The following is a 24,522-nucleotide window of genomic DNA, read 5'->3' as shown; positions in this document are numbered from 1 at the left end:
GTAATCCAGGCGTTCTCGTGACCGATGCAGCCAGGTAGAACAAAGTCAACAATCTGAACCAAAAAGACGAAATAGTTCCTCAGCGTGATCTCGCTCACGGTGCCACCATGCCCTGTTCAGATGTACAGAGCGTGACTCTGTTTTAGGCAGTTTGACGTCGATGTCGCAGCGGCTCCCATGTTACTCCGAGAATTGTTCCCATTGGCGCTGATGCCGTGTTGCTCGATGTTCCTTGTAGCATCGTAACTCTCGGAGTTACATCTGTTCAGCGTTTATATGTCGTTGTCGGTAATTCATGCGTTCACACGAGCAATGCAGCCAGATAGAACAAAACCAACAATCTGAACTAAAAAGAAGAAATAGTTCCTCAACCTCATCTCGTTCACGGGGCCACCATGCTTTGTTCCGATGTACGGAGCGTGACTCTGTTTAGAGCAGTTTGATGTCGCTGTCGCAGCGGCTCCCATGTTACTCCGAGAGCCGAGGACAGCGGTGGACTGATGCCACAGGGTCTGATGCCGCGTTGCTCGAAGTTCCTTGTAGCATCGTAACTCTCGGAGTTACGTCTGTTTAGTGTTTTCAGGTCGCGGTTGATAATCCAGGCGTTTTCATGAGCAATGCCGCCTGGTATAACAAAACCAAGAATCTGAACTAAAAATATGAAATAGTTCCTCAACGTGATCTCGCTCACGGTGCCACCATGCCCCGTTCCGATGAACAGTGAGTGACTCGGTTTCAAGCAGTTTGACGTCGATGTCGCAGCAGCTCCCATGTTACTCCGAGGCCCATGTACAGCGGTGAACTGTTCCCTCAGGGGTTGATGCCATGTTTCTCGATGTTCTTTGTAACAACGTAACTCTCGGAGATACATCTGTTCAGCGTTTTCAGGTCGCTATCGGTAATCCAGGAGTTCTCATGAGCAATGCAGCCAGGTAGAACAAAGCCAACAATCTGAACCAAAAAGACGAAATAGTTCCTCAACGTCATATCGCTCACGGTGCCACCATGCCCTGTTCAGATGTACAGAGCCTGACTCTTTTTTAAGCAGTTTGACGTCGATGTCGCAGAGGCTCCAATGTTACTACGAGAACTCTTCCTGCAGGGGCTCATGCCGTGTTGCTCGATGTTCCTTGTAGCGTAGTAACTCTCGGTATTACATCTGTTCAGCGTTTACAGGTCGCTGTCGGTGATCCAGGCGTTCTTGTGAGCAATGCAACCAGGTGAAACAAAACCAACAATCTGAACCAAAAAGACGAAATTGCTGCTAAACGTCAATTTGCTCACGGTGAAAAATTTTCCCCGTTCCGATGAACGGAGCGTGACTCTGTTTAAAAAAGTTTGGCGTCGATGTAGAAGTGGCTCCCATGTTACTCCGAGGGCCGTGGACAGCGGTGGACTGTTCTCACAGGGCTTGATGCCGTGTTGCTCGATGTTCTTTGTAGCATCGTAACTCTCGGAGTTACATCTGTTCAGCGTTTTCAGGTCAATCAATCAATCAATCTTTATATTCATTCTGTCAGTGATACAGAAAGAAGGACTGTGACAAAAAGTTGTTTTTCAGAACAGCTTGACTAGGCCACAGCCCCATGAAAAATTTTCGGAAAGGTAACAGCCCTACCTTAAAATAAATCAAAAATTGAAACTTAACAGACTATAGGGCACACACTAAGTAAAGGAAATGCTAAGGTAATACAGAAGGCAGTTTTTACAGTCGTCAAAAATGAATACAAAACAGTTTCTTAGAAAAATGAATATCTGAAATGCTATCAAATTACAAAATGTGTAGAATAAATACACTGAATGTACAGGAAAATACAATATAGAAATCAATTTGTTACAGATAATTACATACAACCAGATGAAACAATTCAATACGGTTATGGATTTGATAAACGAGACAAAGTTTGTAGTATAACCAGTGTTAAGTAGTGGAAATATCAGAGTTATACATCACTGTGTATAACTTGCGGATATCCTGATATGAACAATCAAATAAGTCAAAATTGTTAAGGTCATAGTGATTGAGGAGAGACGGAAGAGTGTAAGACAAGCGCTCTTTTCCGAAGTTTAATCGTACTGTGTCTACTTCCCACTTTTCTCCATGACGCGTGGGATAATTTAAATGCCTACTTCTTAAATTGGCCAGAACGCGCAAATTTGTTATGTTCTTACAAGTTTCTAATTTGAATTTTCTGCTTAACGTGTAATTTTATGTCTGGTGTATTTTAACTATTCCTGAAATGCAGAATAAAACATTAGTAGATGCTGCAAAAGGTGCATTGAAAATATGCCTAATACATTTTTTCTGAAACAAGTATATTTGATTTAGATTTGTGGCCGTCGTTGTACCCCATACTAGGTGGCAATAATTTAAATGAGAGCTAAAGAGCGAATGATAGAGTAGAAGCTTGATTCCTTTTGAAAGTAAGTATCGAAGGCGACCAATTACACCTGTCACCTGAGCTAATTTTTGCAGAACATGTCTACGTGGTAATCCCAACTCATATTCGCGGAAAAAAATATGCCCAGACATTTAAAATGGTCAACTGTTTCAATAGTGTTAGTACTCAGTACTATGTTTTCATGAGGTGGAATAATTTTATTTTTTGGTCGGAATATAACAGCTTTTGTTTTATTTTCCTTAATACGCAGAGCATTTGCCGCTGACCATCTCTCTAGTGTTTTCATTGTGTGATTACAAGTTCTGATATGCTCATGAATGTCATGCCCTGAAAAAAGTATGCTGGTATCATCAGCATATATTATGTATTTCGCCTCGCAATTTATATTTACAATTTCTTTAAGATAGATAATAAATAATAGTGGGCCTAGAATACCGCACTCTGGTACTCCACACAGCAAAGGTTTCACTCCGGAAATAGAGTCGCTTATCTGAACGACCTGCTGTCAGTTCGATAAATAAGAGTCGATAAGCGTTAGGGCTTGTCCACGAATACCATAGCAATGCAATTTCTTCAACAATATTTTATGGTTTACTAAATCAAAGGCCTTTGAAAAATCAATAATATTACCGAGAACGAGTGTCTTATTTTCAAATTGTTTAAGAATATACTCTTTTTGCTCCACGAGCGCCAGTTCAACTGATTTATTTTTCCGAAAACCAATTGGTTAGGTGTAAATAAATTATATTTATCAATGAGACTTGAAAATCGAGTGTGCAGAATTTTTTCGAAGGCCTTTGACAACACAGGCAAGATAGACACGGGTCTGTAATTGCCAAAGTTATTTCTGTCAACTTTCTTGTAAAGTACGGTCACTTTTGCTATTTGCATATTTAAAGGAAAAACAGATTTAGTTAAACAAATGTTAAAGATAACGGCTAAAATCGGCGCGATAACACCAGACACCTCTTTGACAGGACGTATTTGAATTCCGTCGATATCACAACTGGCGCTATTTTTTATACTTTTTATTGTTGATAAGACTTCGTGGGCGGTGACAGGACACAAGTACAATGACCGAGCGTTGTGAGCACTTACGTATTCGCACGCATCAACCGGGGTTCCGGTCGTTTTCATAACAGTGAAAAAATTATTAAATGCGTCAGCCAAATCTGATCCACCCATATCTATACCGTCTACTTCTAGTTTGGAAACAGGGGCAGTACAATGGCCGCGATGAAGGAGTGTGTTTAATCTAGACCACAGTACATCAGAACGATTGCCAGGAACTTCAAGATATGTGGATTGATACTGAGTTCTCGCGGATCGCAGGCGTTTTGTAAGTTTGTTACGATAAGACTTGAAGGCCAGCCAGTCCTCCAGTAAATGAGTATGTAGAAATGTTTGGTAAAGTTTATCTCTTGTTTTCATTTGATGACGCATCTCCGGCGTTATCCATGGTTTTTGTGTTTTGCAATTTAATCTGCGCTCTTTTAACGAAAAATTCAAGTGATATAATCGCTTGAAAATTGTAATAAATTTATCGTAAGCATTGTTTGCGTCAAGAGATTTTCTTACATCGCTCCAATCTGCCTGCAATAGACTGTTACGAAATGCACTGAGCGCCACAGGTGTAATTAACTGAAACTTTATTATTCGAGGCTTTGCTCTACTTTGTGTCAATAGCTCCGCACATAAATATATTGGAAGATGGTCACTGATACAACATGACAAAACACCTGACCTAATATTATTCTCAGACAAATTTGTAATAAAAAGATCTAGGACTGACCCGTATTCAAGTGCCACTCTCGTGGGTATGTTAATTGTAATTATGAAACCATTAGACAGTATGATAGTATTAAAGTCACGGCTAACAGAGCCTGTAGAACTGACGTCAATATTAAAATCTCGCCCAGCAATTAATGTATACTTATTTTCGGCCATATATGAAAGGAATTTATCATAAAAATCAAAAACTTTCCAATATCGCCATTTGGTGGACGATAACAAACTGAAAACACGTTATTGTTTGCACGTACACAAAGCATTTCATAATCAAGATTTGTCTGGGTAAAATAATCGAATAGCTGACATTCAACGCTTTCGTAAACTAACAAAGCAATACCCCCACCACGGCCGTGCAGCGATTTAAATAAAATTTCCTCTAATTGGACAGTCTAAAGACGTAGCATTTGTTAGTGCTCCATGTTTCAGTCAGCATTATGGCGGAGTATTGGAATGAAAATTCAGTGAAAAACACTTCTAGGCACGAGACTTTATTTCTAATCGACCTCGCATTTAGGTGCACGCATCTGCATGAATTAGGAGGTAGCCGATATACAATGTCGTCTAGGTCATTTGGCAGATAATAATAGTGATTTGTCATTGAAGTTACTTTCACAAAAGAACATAACGGTGATTAGCTTGTCTAGAGTCGGTTAAGGTCAGCATAGCTCCCAATGTGAACAGCACGTGCTCCTTTCGTCTTCCGCACCAGAACCTTACCGTGGCTATACCAGACGTATTCGTAGCCTTCAGCCTTAGCCATTTTCTTTTATTCACGGAGCAGTTCCCGGCAGTGCCACGTCAGATTCTCTTGAATGAAAACCATCGGGTCAGACTGTTTCAGGTTACTTTTGTTCGTTAACCACGCATCCCTTATTTGTTGCTGAACAAAGCGAACAATTTTCCTGGTTTTGACTCTGGTCTTTGTGGTAGCCTATAAACAGATACCACGTCCTGTTCGACTGCATGAGGAACTTTAAGTTTGTCAGCGACTGTGTTTAATGATGCAATCAGGTTTTCATGCGGCACTACACGGACCCCATGAATTTCCAAGTTCAGCCTTCTGCTTCTGTATTCCAGCTCATTTGTCTGTCGCTCAAGGTCACTTAGTGCGGTTGCGCGAGTAGCATCTTTTGGCTCCAGTTCTGCTACCTTCTTTCTTAGCTCTTTAATTTCATTGTCCTGGCGACTGATTGTTTTTCAAGATCGTCAAATTTGTTTGACATGAACTGTAGACTATGCTCCATCTTTTGAACCTTTTCTGTCAAAATCGGAAGACTTTCAAGCTTCTTGTTAATGGAAGACAGAATTGCTTTCATATCTGAACTATCATGGTTATTACTTTCTACGGAAGCTGGTCCCGGACTACGGCAGGGCGGACACCGCCAAGTTTCCTTCTGTGCAGCATTTTTACCTTCGAAAGATTTTTCTGTGATTCCTGCACACTTTCCTAAAGGATACATGCGACGACATTCGCTACACTCTACAACACAGTCGTCAGATATAGACAGATGACATGTTGGACACAATATTGACATTGCAAGGAGCAAAAGTTTTCGGCAGCAGAAGCAGCAACAGCACTATGCGAAAAGTGTTTGAAATAATTACTAACCTGCGACAACGTGAAGACAGTGCCGAAAATTAGCGGTGATTGCAGGGTGCTGCCGCCGCTGCCGAAATGACCGCCGCCGCAGGAAGGCACGCTATTTATCTTGATGTGGTCCGCTGAAAATGGCGCCTGCGCAGGAGTCCCGCAGTACGAGGCAGCCCGGTCAGGTTGGTCAAAGCTTCCGAAAATGTCGGCAGATGATCCTTTTTGCAGCTCACCACGATGGCGAAACTCGTCACGGGCCGAAGCGGCAGGCACTACTATGTCCGAAACCAGCGTCTATTCCTGCGACAACGTGGAGACAGTGCCGAAAATTAGCGGTGATTGCAGGGTGCTGCCGCCGCTGCCGAAAATGCAGCGTCGGTCATTGTCGGTAAAAAAAATAAAAGGTCGTTGTCGGTAATCCAGGCGTTCACACGAGCAATGCAGCCAGATAGAACAAAACCAACAATCTGAACCAAAAAGACGAAATAGTTCCTCAACGTCATCTCGCTCAAAGCGCCACCATGCCCCGTTCCGATGAACGTAGCTTGATTCTGTTTAAAGCAGTTTAACGTCGATGTCGTAGCGGCTCCCATGTTACTCCGAGGGCCGGGGAAAGCGGTGGACTGTTCCCCCAGGGGCTCATGCCGTGTTGCTCGATGTCCCATCTAGCATCGTAACTTTCGGCATTACATCTGTTCAGCATTTTCAGGTCGCTGTCAGTAATCCAGGCGTTCTCGTGAGCAATACAGCCAGGTAGAACAAAACCAACAATCTGAACCAAAAAGACGAAATAGTTCCTCAACGTCATCTCGCTCACGGTTCCACCATGACCCATTCCGATGAACGGAGCGTGATTCTGTTGAAAGCAATTTGACATCGATGTCGCAGCGGCTACCATTTACTCCGAGGGCTGTGAAGAGAGGTGGACCGTTCCCACAGGGGCTGATGCCGTGTTGCTCGATGTACCTTGCAGCATCGTAACTCTCGGTATTAAAGCTGTATAGCGTTTTGAGGTCGCTGTCGGTAATCCAGGCGTTCACATGAGCAATGCATCCAGGGGGACAAAAATTAAGAATCTGATTTAAAAGACGAAATAGTTCCTTAACGTCATCTCGCTCACGTTGCCACCATGTCCCGTTCCAATGTACGGAGCGTGACTCTGTTTAAAGCAGTTTGACGTCGATGTCGCACCGGCTCTCATTTTACTCCGAGGGCCGTGGACAGCAGTGTACCGTTGCCACAGCGGCTGATGCCGTGTTGCTCGATGTTCCTTGTAGCATCGTAACTCTCGGTATTACATCTGTTGAGCGTTTTCAGGTCGCTGTCGGTAATCCAGGCGTTCTCGTGAGCAATGCAGCCAGGTAGAACAAAACCAACAATCTGAACCAAAAAGACGAAAGAGTTGGTCATCGTCATGTCGCTCACGCTGCCACAATGTCCCGTTCTGATGAACGGAGCGTGACTCTGTTTTAATCAGTTTGACATCGATGTCGCAGTGGCTCCTATGTTACTCCGAGAACTGTTCCCACAGCGGCTGATGCCGTGTTGCTCGATGTCCCTTCTAGCATCGTAACTTTCGGCATTACATCTGTTCAGCATTTTCAGGTCGCTGTCAGTAATCCAGGCGTTCTCGCGAGCAATACAGCCAGGTAGAACAAAACCAACAATCTGAACCAAAAAGACGAAATAGTTCCTCAACGTCATCTCGCTCACGGTTCCACCATGACCCATTCCGATGAACGGAGCGCGATTCTGTTGAAAGCAGTTTGACGCCGATGTTGCAGCGGCTCCCATTTACTCCGAGGGCAGTGGAGAGCAGTGGACCGTTCCCACAGGGGCTGATGCCGTGTTGCTCGATGTTCCTAGTAGCATTGTAACTCTCGGTATTACAGCTGCAGCGTTTTCAAGTCGCTGTCGGTAATCCAGGCGTTCTCGTGAGCAATGCAGCCAGGTAGAACAAAACCAACAATCTGAACCAAAAAGAAGAAATAGTTGCTCATCGTCATGTCGCTCACGCTGCCACCATGTCTTGTTCCGATGAACGGAGCGTGACTCTGTTTAAAGCAGTTTGACCTCGATGTCCTAGCGGCTCCCAAGTTACTCCTACGGCCTTCGACAGCAGTGTACCGTTCCTACAGGGGCTGATGCCGTGTTGCTCGATGTTGATTGTAGCATCGTAACTCTCGGTATTAAAGCTGTACAGTGTTTTGATGCCGCTGTCGGTAATCGAGGCGTTATCATGATCAATCCAGCCAGGTAGAACAAAACAAAAAAGACGAAATAGTTTAACGTCATGTCGCTCATGGTGCCACCATGCCCCTTTCCGATGAACGGAGTGTGACTCCGTTTAAAGCAGTTTGACGTCGATGTCGCAGCGGCTCCCATGTTACCCCGAGGGCCGTGGACAGCAGTGTACCGTTCCCACAGGCGCTGATGCCGTTTTGCTCGATGTTCCTTGTAGCATCGTAACTCTCGGTATTACATTTGTTCAGCATTTTCAGGGCGCTTAAAGTAATCCAGGCGTTCTCGCGAGCGATACAGTCAGGTAGAACAAAGCCAACAATCTGAACCAAAAAGACGAAATAGTTCCTCAACGTCATCTTGCTCACGGTGCCACCATGCGCTGTTCAGATGAAAGGAGCGTGAATCTCTTTAAAGCAGTTTGATGTCGATGTCGCAGCAGCTTCCATGTTTCTCCGAGAACTGTTCCCACAGGGGCTGATGCCGTGTTGCTCGATGTTCCATATAGCATCGAAACTCTCGGAGTTACATCTGTTCAGCGTTTTCAGGTCGCTTTCGGTAATCCAGGCGTTCTCATGAGCAATGCAGCAAGGTAGAACAAAACCAACAATCTGAACGAAAAAGACGAAATATTTCCTCAACGTCATCTCGCTCACGGCGCCACCATGTGCCGTTTCGATGTACGGAGCGTGACTCCGTTTAAAGCAGTTTGACGTCGATGTCGCAGCGGCTCCCATGTTACTCCGACGGCCGGGGACAGCGGTGGACTGTTCCCACAGGGGCTGATGTCGTGTTGCTCGATGTTCCTTGTAGCTCCGTAACTCTCGGAGTTACATCTGTTCAGCGTTTTCAGGTCGCTGTTGGTAATCCAGGCCTTCTCATGAGCAATGCAGGCAGGTGGAACAAAACCAACAATCTGAACTAAAAAGACGAAATTGTTCCTTAACGTCATCTCGCTCACGGTGCCACCATGGGACCCGCATCATATTAACCTCGTAAACGATCTAGAAGCCGTTCAAAACCGCGCTACAAGGTTCATTCATTCTTCTTACTCCTACGACGTCAGTGTTTCAGCCTTAAAAACCAAATCAGCACTATCGCCTCTTTCCGTTCGTCGTCGCATAGCCACGCTATCACTGTACCACAAGTTCTTTTACTCATCACTTAACCGTGCCCCTTACATCACGCCAGCATCATACATTTCTCATCGCACTAGCCACACGCTTCAAGTTTTTCGCCCACGTGCCCGAACTGTTACTTTTTCAGCCTCCTTCTTCCCACGTGCAGCTAAAGATTGGAACGGCCTTCCCCAGCATATCATCGACATCACCTGTCCATCATTTGCAAGCAATCTAAACAACATTTTTTGTTCATGATCACTAGTGGCATTGTTTTGTGCCTTTTCTGCTAATCCCACCCCTTATGTAATACCCCGCGAGGGGTCTTTAAGGTAATAAAATGAAATGAAATGAAATGTCGCAGCGGCTCCCATGTTACTCCGAGAACTGTTCCCACAGCGGCTGATGCCGCGTTGGTCGATGTCCCTTGTAGCATCGTAACTCTCGGTATTACACCTGTTCAGCGTTTCTAGGTCTCTGTCAGTAACCCAGGCGTTCTCGTGGCCGATGAAGACAGGTAGAACAAGACCAACAATCAATCAATCAATCAATCATTTTATTCAGACGAACTTTTATGCACAGTACATGCCCACGAGATGAGACAAAAGGAAGAAGCTGCTGGCATTCTTCCTGACGAGGCCTCACCCCGGGTCACACATCAAAGGCAGAAGGGTGGTTACATTCATTAAAACTCAACAAGCTCTTTAGTTCAATTTTCACAGTAGTTGAAAGTTAATGAAGGCACATAGGATAACAAAGAGAAAAGAAAAAGACCAGTAACGCTACAGTTCACAACACAATAGAAAATATGACAGGAGTGAGGCTATCACTGTAAACACTACATAGCACAAGTATATGATGGGTCAGTCGTACGCATAAAAAGCATCTTCATTTTCTTTTTGAAATGACAAGTGGTTTTACAAGTTACAGCTTCGTCAATTATAGAGGGATACACATTGCAAACTGCAGAAATTTGGTTATCAATGTGTTCGGTGCCGTAGTTTGTCCGGGCACGACTGGAAATGAAAGAAGTGACTCGCAGACTATAGCGTATGTTTCTGTTCACGTACTTGTTTCTGAAAGATGTGATGTCCTGCTTTATTTTATGATAAATATGAACAGCAACTGAAAGCTTATAGCACAGTGGGAATAGAACAACATTGAAGGACTGTAATAAGCAGTCACCTGAGGAAGGATTAGGAGAACATGCGCGCAGAGCTCTTTTATGTAATGATAATAATCTGGCTGTGTCAGTTTTGTTGCAAGTACCCCAAATTAAATTGCAATACAACAGTTGTGAATGGATGAGGGCAAAATACAACTGCTTTTTAACCTGTATGGGCAACAAGTACCTGATGCGATTTATCACACCAATAGATCGAGCTACACGCAAACGGACGTGATTTACATGGTCACCCCAGCCTAGGTCAATACGAAAGAATACGCCCAAGAATTTACAAGAATTTACGGATTCAATCAATGTATTGTTGAACTGGAGTTGGATGGGATAGTGTATAGGCTTATTTTTGGGACGGAAAATGTTAAACATTGTTTTCTTAACATTCAATTCCAATCTGTTCACTGCAAGCCACAACATAAGTTCATGTAGCCAGGAATTTGAACGACGCTCGAGTTCACGAAGATCTGAACCGGAAAATAAAACGTTAGAGTCATCTGCGTACAGAGCAATGCTAGAATAAGATAAAATGTTTACAATATCATTGATGTATAGTGTAAAAAGAAGGGGCCCCAGTATGAATCCTTGAGGAACGCCAAATTTGATTAATTCTGCGTCGGATATGGCATCATTTAGTCGCGTGAACTGAGTGCGATTTGACAAATAGCTTTGTAGTAACCTGTGAGGTGTTCCGCGGATACCATACGTGTATAACCTATGAAGTAGTATGTCGTGCTTGATGGAATCGAAGGCTTTGGAGAAGTCAAGGAAGACACCGACAGTGTAGAGCTTATGTTCGATATTATGGATCAGACTGTTTTTTATCTCGAGCAGAGCTGCCTGCGTGGATTTTCCGGGCTGAAATCCGTTTTGCTCCTTGCAGATGATATTGTTGGAATGCAGGAATTTGTATACCCTCGTGAAGATCACTCGCTCAGCAACTTTGGAGAACAAAGGCAGTATAGATATCGGACGGTAGTTATTGGGATCATTTTTGTTGCCTCCTTTGAAAATTACTGTAACACGGGCAGACTTCATTTTATCCGGGGACTCTTCTGTAAAAAGCATTTGATTACAAATATGCGCAAGAGGAAGGGCAATAATCTTAGCAGCAGCTTTTATTGCGAGTGCAGTAATGCCGTCTGGGCCCGGAGAGCATGTATTACGAAATGAGTTTATAATGGAAAGAATTTCATATTCAGAAGTGGGGGATAAAAATATTGAATGTTCACAAGCTGGGACCAAAAAGGAATCGACTGATTTTACAGCTAAGGGAAGATTATACGAAGTACAATTTCCTACATTTAAAAAATGGGCATTCAGCTTATTGGCGAGAGAGACACCGCTATACATTACTCCATTGATTTGCATTTCCGAAGGAAGAGCGTGCTGCTTCTTTCCAATGAGTTTATTAATGCTTTGCCACAGTGATCTAGTGTTTTGCATTGATGAAAACTTTAGGCGATAAAAAAGCGACTTTGCCTTTTTTAAGTCAAGGTTTAGTTTATTTCGAAACTTTTTAAATTCCTTAAAATCGTCTTGATTGCGAGTGTCAAGAAATCGTGCAAATAAGGCATTTTTTGTTTAATACGCTTCAGAAGGTCACCAGAGATCCACTCTTTTCTTGCTTTCCTACATTTCCTGACTTCTACAACTGGAAAGGCTTTGTCGAACGCATCCAGTGTATTCTCAAGGAAGATGTTATACGCGGCAGACGGGTTTTCTGTTTTTAATACTTCATCCATGCCAGGTTCAGACAGAAGTAAACAAAATTTATCAATGTTCTTTTGGTCAAATGTCTTGCGTATAAAGACAGAAGTATCTGGTACCTTCGCACATGAAAAAAGTGCAAAAAAGGGAAGGTGATCGCTTATTCCCGAAGAGAAAACACCAGAATTGGTATTGCAGGGTGAAAAGTCTGTGAAACATACATCGAATAAGGTTTCCGATTGACAACTTATTCGAGTGGGCGCATCAATGATGTTGTCACAGCCATAAGATAACATCATTTCCATTAATCTGATTTGTGTTGGATTAACATTCATGTTATCAATATTCAGGTCACCTAGTAATACAACGTGCATTTTTGTTGACTGGTAACTTCTAAAAAACGTTCAACAAACTGGAAAAACACATCCACATCACTGTGAGGGGGACGATACACCACCATTATAGCTATATTATAATACCGGATGGTAACAACTTCAAAATTGTCAGTCACCAGTGAATAGTTGTTCAGTACGTCAAAATGCAGGCGCCTCTTTATGAACAGGGATACTCCCCCTCCTCGTTTATTTACCCTGAACTGAGATACGTTTTCATACCCTGCCCGGGTTATAACATCCTCCTGACAGCTAAACCAAGTTTCCGTAAACGCTAGGAAATCAAATTTGCGCGATAAAGTTTCTATTTCGCCTTCGATGTGCTCCATTTTTATTTTTCAAACTCTGAGCGTTTAAATGATAGATAGATAAAGACTTATCTACAGAGTAGCTAGCATTAGTGAGCAAGTCTTTAAATGTATTAGTGTTGTAGTAGGGCATGGTGACAAAAAGCGGATCTTCGTATAAAGTGCGTATACGAGATCAGACTACACTAGCTTAGCCAAGTCTTCCTCGCACTCAATCCTGATGGCCTTTGCCCCTGCTTCCTTTCGAACGTGTACCTTCCCTTCCTTTGTCCAGACATATTCGTACCTTTTTTCTTTGGTGGCGGATTTTGCAAGCCACAGCAGTTTCTTTTTCAAGACACTCAGGTTGTCAACAAAATAGACACCGTCCTTGAGGCCTGCACGCTTAGCCATCCAGTTTGTTTTCGTCAATCTTTTCGCAAACCTGATCAATACAGGCGGTACAGTGTCTGGTCGAGCGGACAGACGGTGTAATCCCTCAATATCGCTCTCCGTGAGGCAAGGCAAATCGAACTGATTGGCAAGGTCGTTCACTTTTTCTAGCAAGTTTTCTTTTGCTGAGAGGGGCAATCCTCGAATTTCCATATTTTGGCAACGAATGTATCGTTCCATATCATTTAATTCAAGTTTCAACTTTCCAATGTCTTCTGCGTCCTGTTTCTTTTCAATTTCGTCGACCCTCTTGCGAATACCATCGATTTCTTTCTCATGCCTTTCAGACGTTAGTAGCAGCTGATGATCAAAGACGAAATAGTTCCTCAACGTCATCTCGCTCACGGTGCACCATGCCCTGTTCAGATGAACGGAGCGTGAATCTGTTTAAAGCAGTTTGATGTCGATGTCGCAGCGGCTCCCATGTTACTCCGAGAACTGTTCCCACAGGGGCTGATGCCGTGTTGCACGATGTTCCTTGTAGCGTCGTAACTTTCTTTATTACATCTGTTCAGCATTTTCAGGTCGCTGTCAGTAATCCAAGCGTTCTCATGAGCAATGCAGCCAGGTAGAACAAAACCAACAATCTGAGCCAAAAAGTCGAAATAGTTCCTCAACGTCATCTCGCTCACCATGCCACCATGCCCCGTTCCGATGAACGGAGCGTGATTCTGTTAAAAGCAGTTTGACGTCGATGTCGCAGCGGCTCCCATTTACACCGAGGGCTGTGGAGAGCGGTGGACCGTTTCCACAGGGGCTGATGCCGTGTTGCTCAATGTTCCTTGCAGCATCGTGACATTGGGTATTAAAGCTGCAAAGCGTTTTGAAGTCGCTGTCGGTAATCCAGGCGTTCACATTAGCTATGCAGCCAGACAGAACAAAACCGACAATCTGAACTAAAAAGACGAAATAGTTCCTCAACGTCATCTCGCTCACGGTGCCAATATTCCCCGTTCCGATGAACGCAGCGTGATTCTTTTTAAGCAGTTTGACGTTGATATCGCAGCGGATTCTATGTTACTCCGAGGGCCGTGGGCAGCAGTGTACTATTCCCACAGGGGCTGATGCCGTGTTGCTCGATGTTCCTTGTAACATCGTAACTCTCGGACTACATCTCTTCAGCGTTTCCAGGTCACTGTCATAATCCAGGCGTTCTCGTGACCGACGCAGCCAGGTAGAACAAAACCAACAATCTGAACCAAAAAGACGAAATCGTTCTTCAATGTCATCTCGCTCAAGGTGCCACCATGCCCCGTTCAGATAAACGGAGCGTGACTCTGTTTAAAGCAGTTTGACGTCGATGTGTCAGCGGCTACCAAGTTACTCCTAGGGCCGTGGACAGCAGTGCACCGTTCCTACAGGGGCTGATGCCGTGTTGCTTATTGTTCCTTGTAGCATCGTAACTCTCGGTATTACATCTGTTCAGCGATTTCAGGTCGCTGTCGGCAATCCAGGCGTTCTCGTAAGCAATGCAGCCACGTAGAAAAAACCAACAATCTGAACCATAAAGACGAAATAGTTCCTCAACGTCATCTCGCTCACGGTGCCACCATGCCCCATTCCGATGAACGGAGCGTGACTATGTTTAAAGCATTTTGACGACGATGTCGCAGCGGCTCCCATGTTACTCCGAGGGCCGTGGACAGCAGTAGACCGTTCCCTCTGGGGCTGATGCCATGTTGCTCGATGTTCCTTGCAGCATCGTAACATTCGGTATTAAAGCTGCACAGCGTTTTGAGGTCGCTGTCGGTAATCCAGGCGTTCACATTAGCTATGCAGCCAGATAGAACAAAACCGACAATCTGAACTAAAGAGACGAAATAGTTCCTCAACGTCATCTCGCTCACGGTGCCAATATTCCCCGTTCCGATGAACGCAGCGTGATTCTTTTTAAGCAGTTTGACGTCTATGTCGCAGCGGATTCCATGTTACTCCGAGGGCCTTGGGCAGCAGTGTACTATTCCCACAGGGGCTGATGCCGTGTTGCTCGATGTTCCTTGTAGCATCGTAACTCTCGGACTACATCTCTTCAGCGTTTTCAGGTCACTGTCAGTAATCCAGGCGTTCTCGTGACCGATGCAGCCATGTAGAACAAAACCAACAATCTGAACCAAAAAGACGAAATAGTTCCTCAACGTCATTCGCTCACGGTGCCACCATGCCCTATTCCGACGAACGGAGCGTGACTCTGTTTAAAGCAGTTTGACGTCGCTGTCGCAGCGGCTCCCGTGTTACTCCGATAGCCGTGAACAGCGGTGGACTGTTCCCAGAGGGGCTGATGCCGTGTTGCTCGATGTTCCTTGTAGCATCGTAACTCTCGGTATTACAGCTGTAAAGCGTTTTCAGGTCGCTGTCGGTAATCCAGGCGTTCTCAAGAGCAATGCAGCCTGGTATAACAAAACCAACAATCAGAACTAAAAATACGAAATAGTTCCTGAACGTCATATCGCTCACGGCGCCACCATGCCCCGTTCAGAATAACGGAGCGTGACTCTGTTTAAAGCAGTTTAACATCGATGTCGCAGCGGTTTCCATGTTGCTCCGAGGGCTGTGGACAGCAGTGGACTGTTCCGACAGACGCTGATGCCGTGTTGCTCGATCGCAACTCTCGGAGTTGCATCTGTTCAGCGTTTTCATGTCGCTGTCGGTAATCTAGGTGTTCTCGTGAGCAATGCAGCCAGGTAGAACAGAACCAACAATCTGAACCAATAACACGAAATAGTTCCTCAACGTCATCTCGTTTACGGGGCCAACACGCCCCTTCCGATGAACCGAGCGTGACTCTGTTTTAAGCAGTTTGACGTCGATTTCGCAGCGGCTCCCATGTTACTCCGAGAACTGTTCCCAAAGGCTCTGATGCAGTGTTGCTCGATATTCCTTGTAGCATCGTAGCTCACGGTATTACATCTGTTCAGCGTTTTCAGGTCGCTGTCGGTAATCCAAGCGTTCTTGCGAGCAATGCAGCCAGGTAGAACAAAACCAACAATCTGAACTAAAAAGACGAAATAGTTGCTCATCATCATGTCGCTCACGCTGCCACCATGTCCTGTTCCGATGAACGGAGCGTGACTTTGTTTAAAGCAGTTTGACGTCGATGTAGCAGCGGCTCCCAAATTACTTCTAGGGCCGTGGACAGCAGTGTACCGTTCCTACAGGGGCTGATGCCATGTTGCTCATTGTTCCTTGTAGCATCGTAACTCTCGGAGTTACATCTGTGTAGCGTTTTCTGGTCACTGTCATAATCCATGCGTTCTCGTGGCCGATGCAGCCAGGTAGAACAAAACCAACAATCTGAACCAAAAAGACGCAATTGTTCCTCAACGTCGTCTCGCTCACGGTGCCAATATTCCCCGTTCCGATGAACGCAGCGTGATTCTTTTTGAGCAGTTTGACGTCGATGTCGCAGCGGCTTCCATCGTACTCCGAGGGCCGTGGACAGCAGTGTACGATTCCCACAGGGGCTGGTGCCTTGTTGCGCGATGTTCCTTGTAGCTTAGTAACTCTCGGCACTACATCTCTTCAGCGTTTTCAGGTCACAGTCAGTAATCCAGGCGTTCTCGTGACCGATGCAGCCATGTAGAACAAAACCAACAATCTGAACCAAAAAGACGAAATAGTTCTTCAACGTCATCTCTCTCACGGTGCCACCATGCCCTGTTCAGATGAACGAAGCGTGACAGTTTAAAGCAATTTGACGTCGATGTCGCATCGGCTTCCATGTTACTCCGAGGGCCATGGACAGCGGTAGACCGTTCCCATAGGGGCTGATGCCGTGTTGCTCGATGTTCCTTGTAGCATCGTAACTCTCGGTATTACAGCTCTACAGCGTTTTCAGGTCGCTGTCGGAAATCCATGCGTTCGCAAGAGCAATGCAGCCTGGTATAACAAAACCAACAATCAGAACTAAAAATACGAAATAGTTCCTGAACGTCGTATCGCTCACGGTGCCACCATGCCCCGTTCAGATGAACGGAGCGTGACTCTGTTTAAAGCAGTTTAATATCGATGTCGCAGCGGTTTCCATGTTGCTCCGAGGGCTGTGGACAGCAGTGGTCTGTTCCGACAGACGCTGATTTGCTCCGTGTTGCTCGATCGCAACTCTCGGAGTTGCATCTGTTCAGCGTTTTCACGTCGCTGTCGGTAATCTAGGTGTTCTCGTGAGCAATGCAGCCAGGTAGAACAAAACCAACAATCTGAACCAAGAACACGAAATTGTTCCTCAACGTCATCTCGTTCACGGGGCCAACACGCCCCTTCCGATGAACCGAGCGTGACTCTGTTTAAAGTAGCTTGACGTCGATGTCGCAACGGCTCCCATGATACTCCGAGGGCTGTGGAGAGCGGTGGACTGTTCCCGCCGGGGCTGATGCCGTGTTGCTCGATGTTCCTTGTAGCATCGTAACTCTCGGTATTACATCTGTTCAGCGTTTTCAGGTCGCTGTCGGTAATCCATGCGTTCTCGTTGCCGATGCAGCCAGGTAGAACAAAACCAACAATCTGAACCAAAAAGACTAATTAGTTCCTCAACGTCATCTCGCTCACGGTGCCACCATGTCCCGTTCCGATGAACGGAGCGTGACTCCTTTTAAAGCATTTGACATCGACGTCGCAGCGGCTCTAATGTTACTCCGAGGGCCGTGTACAACGGTGGCCTGTTCACACAGGGGTTGATGCCGTGATGCTCGATGTTCCTTGTAGCATCGTAATTCTCGGTATTACAGCTGTACAGCGTTTTCAGGTCGCTGTCGGTAATCCACGCGTTCTCATGAGCGATGTCGCCAGGTAGAACAAAACCAACAATCTCAACTAAAAATATCGTATAGTTCCTCAACGTCATCTCGCTCACGGAGCCACCATGCCTCGTTCCGATGTACGGAGCGTGACTCCGTTTAAAGCAGTTTGATGTCGATGTCGCAGCTGCTCCCATGTTACTCCGAGGGCCGTGGACAGCAATGTACCGTTCCCACAGGGGTTGATGCTATGCTGCTCGATGTTCCTTGTAGCATCGTAACTGTCGGTACTCCATCTGTTCTGCGTTTTCAGGTTGCTGTCGGTAGTCCAGGCGTTCTCGTGAGCACTGCAGCCAGGTAGAACAAAACCAACAATCTGAACCAAAAAGACTAATTAGTTCCTCAACGTCATCTCGCTCACGGTGCCACCATGTCCCGTTCCGATGAACGGAGCGTGACTCCTTTTAAAGCATTTTGACATCGACGTCGCAGCGGCTCCAATGTTACTCCGAAGGCCGTGTACAACGGTGGCCTGTTCACACAGGGGCTGATGCCGTTTTGCTCAATGTTCCTTGTAGCATCGTAACTCTGGATATTACATCTGTTCAGCGTTTTCTGGTCACTGTCATAATCCACGCGTTTTCGTGACCGATGCAGCCAGGTAGAACAAAACCAACAACCTGAACCAAAAAGACGAAATAGTTCCTGAACGTCATCTCGCTCACGGTGCCACCATGCCCAGTTTCGATGAACGGAGCGTGACTCGGTTTAAAGCAGTTTGACGCCGATGTCGCAGCGGCGCCCATGTTACTCCGAGGGCCGTGCACAGTGGTGGACTGTTCCCACAGGGGCTGATGCCGTGTTGCTCGATGTTCCTTGTAGCATCTTAACTCTCGGAGATACATCTGTTCAGCGTTGTTCAGGCAGAACAAAACCAAGAATTTGAACCAAATAGACTAAATAGTTCCTCAACGTCATCTCGCTCACGGTGCCACCATGCCCCGTTCCGATGAACGGAGCATGACTCTGTGTAAACCAGTTTGACGTCGATGTCGCAGTGGCTTCCATGTTACTCCGAGGGCCGTGGACAGCAGTGTACCGTTCCCACAGGGGCTGATGCCGTGTCGCTCGATGTTCCTTTTAGCATCTTAACTTTCGTTATTACATCTGTTCAGCGTTTTCAGGTCGCTTTCGGTAATCTAGTAGTTCTCATGAGCAATGCCGCCAGGCTGAACAAAACCAAGAATTTGAACCAAAAAGACTAATTAGTTCCTCAACGTCAGCTCGCTCACGGTGCCACCATGTCCCGTTCCGATGAACGGAGCGTGACTCCGTTTAAAGCATTTTGACGTCGATGTCGCAGCGGCTCCAATGTTACTCGGAGGGCCGTGTACAACGGTGGCCTGTTCACACAGGGGCTGATGCCGTGATGCTCGATGTTCCTTGTAGCATCGTAATTCTCGGTATTACAGCTGTACAGCGTTTTCAGGTCGCTGTATGTAATCTAGGCGTTCTCGTGAGCAATGCAGCCTGTTATAACAAAACCAACAACCTCAACTAAAAATATGATATAGTTCCTCAACGTCATCTCGCTCACGGTGCCACCATGCCCCGTTCCGATGTACGGAGCGGGACTCTGTTTAAAGCAGTTAGACGTCGATTTCGCAGCGGCTCCCATGTTGCTCCGAGGGCCGTGGGCAGCAGTGTACCGTTCCTACAGGGGATGATGCCGTGTTGCTCAATGTTCCTTGTAGCATCATAACTCTGGATATTACATCTCTTCAGCGTTTTCTGGTCACTGTCATAATCCAGGCGTTTTCGTGACCGATGCAGCCAGGTAGAACAAAACCAACAACCTGAACCAAAAGACGAAATAGTTCCTGAACGTCATCTCGCTCACGGTGCCACCATGCCCAGTTTCGATGAACGGAGCGTGACTCGGTTTAAAGCAGTTTGACGTCGATGTCGCAGCGGCGCCCATGTTACTCCGAGGGCCGTGCACAGCGGTGGACTGTTCTCACAGGGGCTGATGCCGTGTTGCTCGATGTTCCTTGTAGCATCGTAACTCTCGGAGTTACGTCTGGTTAGTGTTTTCAGGTCGTGGTCGGTAATGCAGGCGTTCTGATGAGCAATGCAGCCTGGTATAACAAAACCAACAATCTGAGCTAAAAATACGAAATAGTTCCTCAACGTCATCTCGCTCACGGTGCTACTATGCCCTGTTCTGATAAACAGAGTGTGACTTTGTTTTAGGCAGTTTAACGTCGATTTCGCAGCGGCTCCCATGTTACTCCGAGAACTGTTCCCAAAGGCTCTGACGCCATGTTGCTCAATGTTCCTTGTAGCATCGTAACTGTCGGTATTACATCTGTTCAGCGTTTTCTGGTCACTGTCATAATCCATGCGTTCTCGTGGCCGATGCAGCCGGGTAGAACAAAACCAACAATATGAACCAAAAAGACGAAATTGTTCCTCATTGTCATCTCGCTCAAGGTGCCACCGTGCCCCGTTCAGGTGAACGGAGCGTGACCCCGTGTAAAACAGCTTGACGTCGATGTCGCAGCGGCTGCCAAGTTACTCCAAGGGCCGTGGACAGCAGTGTACCGTTCCCACTGGGGCTGAAGCCATGTTGCTCGATGTTCCTTGTAGCATCGTAACTCTCGATATTACAAATTTACACCGTTTTCAGGTCGCAGTCGGTAATCCAGTTGTTCTCGTCAGCAATGCAGCCAGATAGAGCAACCAACAATCTGAATCAAAAAGACGAAATAGTTCCTCAACGTCACCTCGCTCACGGTGCCACCATGCCCTGTTCAGATGTAAAGAGCGTGACTCTGTTTTAAGCAGTTTGACGGTGATGTCGCAGCGGCTCCCATGTTACTCCGAGGGCTGTGGAGAGCGGTGGACTGTTCCTGCCGGGGCTGATGCCGTGTTGCTCGATGTTCCTTGTAGGATCGTAACGCTCGGAGTTACATGTGTTCAGCATTTTCAGGTCGCTATCGGTAATCCAGTAGTTCTCATGAGCAATGCAGCCAGGTAGAACAAAACCAAGAATTTGAACCAAAGAGACTAAATAGTTCCTCAACGTCATCTCGCTCACGGTGCCACCATGCCCCGTTCCGATGAAGGGAGCGTGACTCCGTTTAAAGCATTTTGACGTCGATGTCGCAGCGGCTCCCATGTTACTCCGAGGGCCGTGCACAGCGGTGGCCTGTTCTTACAGGGGCTGATGCCGTGTTGCTCGATGTTCCTTGTAGCATCGTAACTCTCGGTATTACGTCTGTTCAGCATTTTCAGGTCGCTGTCAGTAATCCAGGCGTTCTCGGAACTGATGCAGCAAGGTAGAACAAAGCCAACATCATCATCATCATCATCGTCATCATCCACCTTACTACACCCACTGCAGGACAAAGGCCTCTCTCATGTCTCTCCAATTAACCCTATCCTTTGCCAGCTGCATACACACAAAGCCAACAATCTGAACCAAAAACTCGAAATAGTTCCTCAACGTCATCTCGCTCACGGTGCCACCATGCCCTGTTCACATGAACGGAGCGTGACTCTGTTTAAAGCAGTTTAACATCGATGTCTCAGCGCCTTCCATGTTGCTCCGAGGGCCGTTGACAGCAGTGGACTGTTCCCACAGACGCTGATGCCGTGTCGCTCATTCGCAACTCTCGGAGTTACATCTGTTCAGCATTTTCAGGTCGCTATGGGTAATCCAGTAGTTCTCATGAGCAATGCAGCCAGGTAGAACAAAACCAACAATCTGAACCAAAAACACTAATTAGTTCCTCAACGTCATCTCGCTCACGGTGCCACCATGTCCCGTTCCGATGAACGGAGCGTGACTCCGTTTAAAGCATTTTGACGTCGACGTCGCAGCGGCTCCAATGTTACTCCGAGGGCCGTGTACAACGGTGGCCTGTTCACACTGGGGCTGATGCCGTGATGCTCGATGTTCCTTGTAGCATCGTAATTCTCGGTATTACAGCTGTACAGAGTTTTCAGGTCGCTGTCGGTAATCCACGCGTTCTCATGAGCGATGTCGCCAGGTATAACAAAACCAACAATCTCAACTAAAAATATGATATTGTTCCTCAACGTCATCTCGCTCACGGTGCCACCATGCCTCGTTCCGATGTACGGAGCGGGACTCTGTTTAAAGCAGTTAGACGTCGATGTCGCAGCGGCTCCCATGTTGCTCCGAGGGCCGTGGACAGCAGTGTACCGTTCCTACAGAGGATAAATGGGCACGGCAGCAACAGCGGCATGCGGATGCATAATCCTTTCGTCTATCTTGTGCAGCTGATTGCCTCTTCGCTGGTGATATCGACGCCACACCACAGCCCTGGCCTCGTGACGCAGACCGTACTGCTGCAGCAGACGAACCACTCCTGCTGCTTCCAGCCTGTGACAGCGGTGGTCAACGACACCTTCGGCTACCTACGAGAGACGTCAACGACGCTGTGCATCGACGGGCCCTCCAGCTCTCCCCAGATGGCGTTCTGGAGCCCATTCTGCATAAAGCGAGGACAGACCAGCGCGAACATCATTGGGCACGGCAGCAACTGCGGCATGCGGATGCATAATCCTTTCGTCTATGTTGTGCATCTGATTGCCTCTTCGCTGGTGATATCGACGCCACACCACAGCCCTGGCTTCGTGACGCAGACCGTACTGCTGCAGCAGACGAACCACTCCTGCTGCTTCCAGCCTGTGACAGCGGTGGTCAACGACACCTTCGGCTACCTACGAGAGACGTCAACGACGCTGTGCATCGACGGGCCCTCCAGCTCTCCATAGATGGCGTTCTGGAGCCTATTCTGCATAAAGCGAGGACAGACCAGCGCGAACATCATTGGGCACAGCAGCAACAGCGGCATGCGGATGCATAATCCTTTCGTCTATCTTGTGCAGGTAAGAAGACGTTACGGCAAATGTCTTCGCTCAAATGATCCGTTTCTTCTTGTGCTGCCGTGCCCAACGCAGCTATGTCCTTTACTGTGTGATCTGGCAATGCATGTGGCGGATTTGCTGTTGTTGGCCGGGGACATCGAGACGAACCCCGGTCCAGATCTCGCTCAGATTTTCAAGCAGCTAGAGGCAATTGCCGGAGACATAAAAAGCATCAAAGAGGAACGACTAGCATCAATTGAAGCTAAATTGGAAAACATGGCTGCCCTTGACAAAAAAATATTGGACTGCATAGACCAGGTCACCAACATGCAAAAAGTCGTTGCCTCACTTGAACTAAAGCTTGATGACTTGGAAAACCGATCGAGGAGGAGTAACCTTTTAGTATACGGCATTACAGAAGATCCTGATGAAAACAGTGAGTCCTTAGAACAGCTTTTTAATGATGACATTGCTAAAAATATCCTTAAAATTGAACCTGTCGCCATTGAACGCATACATAGGTTGGGAAAGCCTTCAGCTGAAAAAACCAGGCCTGTAATACTAAAACTTCTTGACTATCGCGAAAAGACTCTTGTGCTAAAAAACTGTAGTAAACACAAAGGTAGTGAATATGCGATCAGTGAAGATTTTTCAGCCCGAGTACGCGACGTAAGGAAAAAGTTGTGGATTAGTGCGAAAGCATTGAAAGATTCCGGGGCAAAGGTTGCACTAGTGTTCGACAAAATACGCATAAACGGTGAAATGTTCCAATGGGATGAAGAAAACAACTGCCGAGTACCCGCAAAGACACAGACAAACGCGACAACTAACTCGTGTCCCGAGACAAATGCGAGTACAAGCCAAAAAAACGAACATGGCAAAGCACCAAACCTACGCCCCCGTCATCCCACAAAACGAAACAGATAGCTTTTGCAAATGTAAATGCGCGAAGTATACTTAATAAACTTGAGTCACTAGAATCTCTTCTTAACGGCCTCGAACCTGACTTCATAGCGATTACAGAAACTTGGCTCACTGGCGATATCAGTGACAAAGAAATTGCCCCACCAAACTATGCTATCGTGCGCAAAGACAGGATAACACGTGGAGGAGGAGTGGCTATACTAATAAACAAAAAAATTCCCTTCGAAATCTTACCAGAAGTTGAGGGTGCCGAGGTACTCTTTTGTAAGTTATTTGGAACGAACACTGTCACTGTAGGTTGTGTTTACCACAGTCCTTCGGCAGATCAGCCTGCATTGGTCTCGCTGTATGAATATATGCAACAATATGTTCAAAAATCTAGACTGATCCTTCTTGGGGACTTCAACCTACCAGATATAGATTGGCAAAGCTTGTCGTACCGCTCACCGTGTTCTGAAACTCTTTTTGATATTATGTTTAGTTTTGACTTGTTCCAAGTTATCAACGAGCCTACACGTGTTCAAGGTAGTGCATCTAACATTCTTGACCTCATCTTCCTCAGCAGTCACTTTGCGATCGATCAAACCAACTTAGCAGTCCTCGATGGCATATCAGATCATAAGCTAACATTGTGCACCACACCCATTCAAGCAACAGCAGCTCGTACTATCTCGAAAACTACTTACCCAGACTTCACAAACGCTGATGATTCAAGCATACTTAATTACCTAATTTCGGAGTACGAATCGTTAGAAGAACTCGCTAATTACCAGGGTACATATATAGATACGCTGTGGGGAAGCTGCA

The 24,522-nt window shown here is 46.2% G+C and overlaps 1 protein-coding gene across 1 annotated transcript; it reads left to right on the top strand.

Annotated features, from left to right (window-relative positions):
* The first annotated feature begins 22,698 nt into the window (after nt 1-22,698).
* On the top strand, nt 22,699-24,262 carry LOC144095625 (uncharacterized). Its single transcript, XM_077629297.1, has one exon. The coding sequence runs from the start codon at nt 22,699-22,701 to the stop codon at nt 23,716-23,718; it is 1,020 nt and encodes a 339-aa protein (XP_077485423.1). The 3' UTR covers nt 23,719-24,262.
* The last annotated feature ends 260 nt before the right edge of the window (nt 24,263-24,522 follow it).

This window comes from Amblyomma americanum, chromosome 6 (genome assembly GCF_052857255.1).
Source record: "Amblyomma americanum isolate KBUSLIRL-KWMA chromosome 6, ASM5285725v1, whole genome shotgun sequence".
NCBI lineage: Eukaryota > Metazoa > Arthropoda > Arachnida > Ixodida > Ixodidae > Amblyomma > Amblyomma americanum.
This window is presented reverse-complemented; position numbering and strand designations above follow the sequence as displayed.

Coding starts and splice junctions, on each gene's coding strand:
- LOC144095625 (XM_077629297.1), top strand. CDS start 22,699: ATGGCGTTCTGGAGCCTATTCTGCATAAAGCGAGGACAGACCAGCGCG.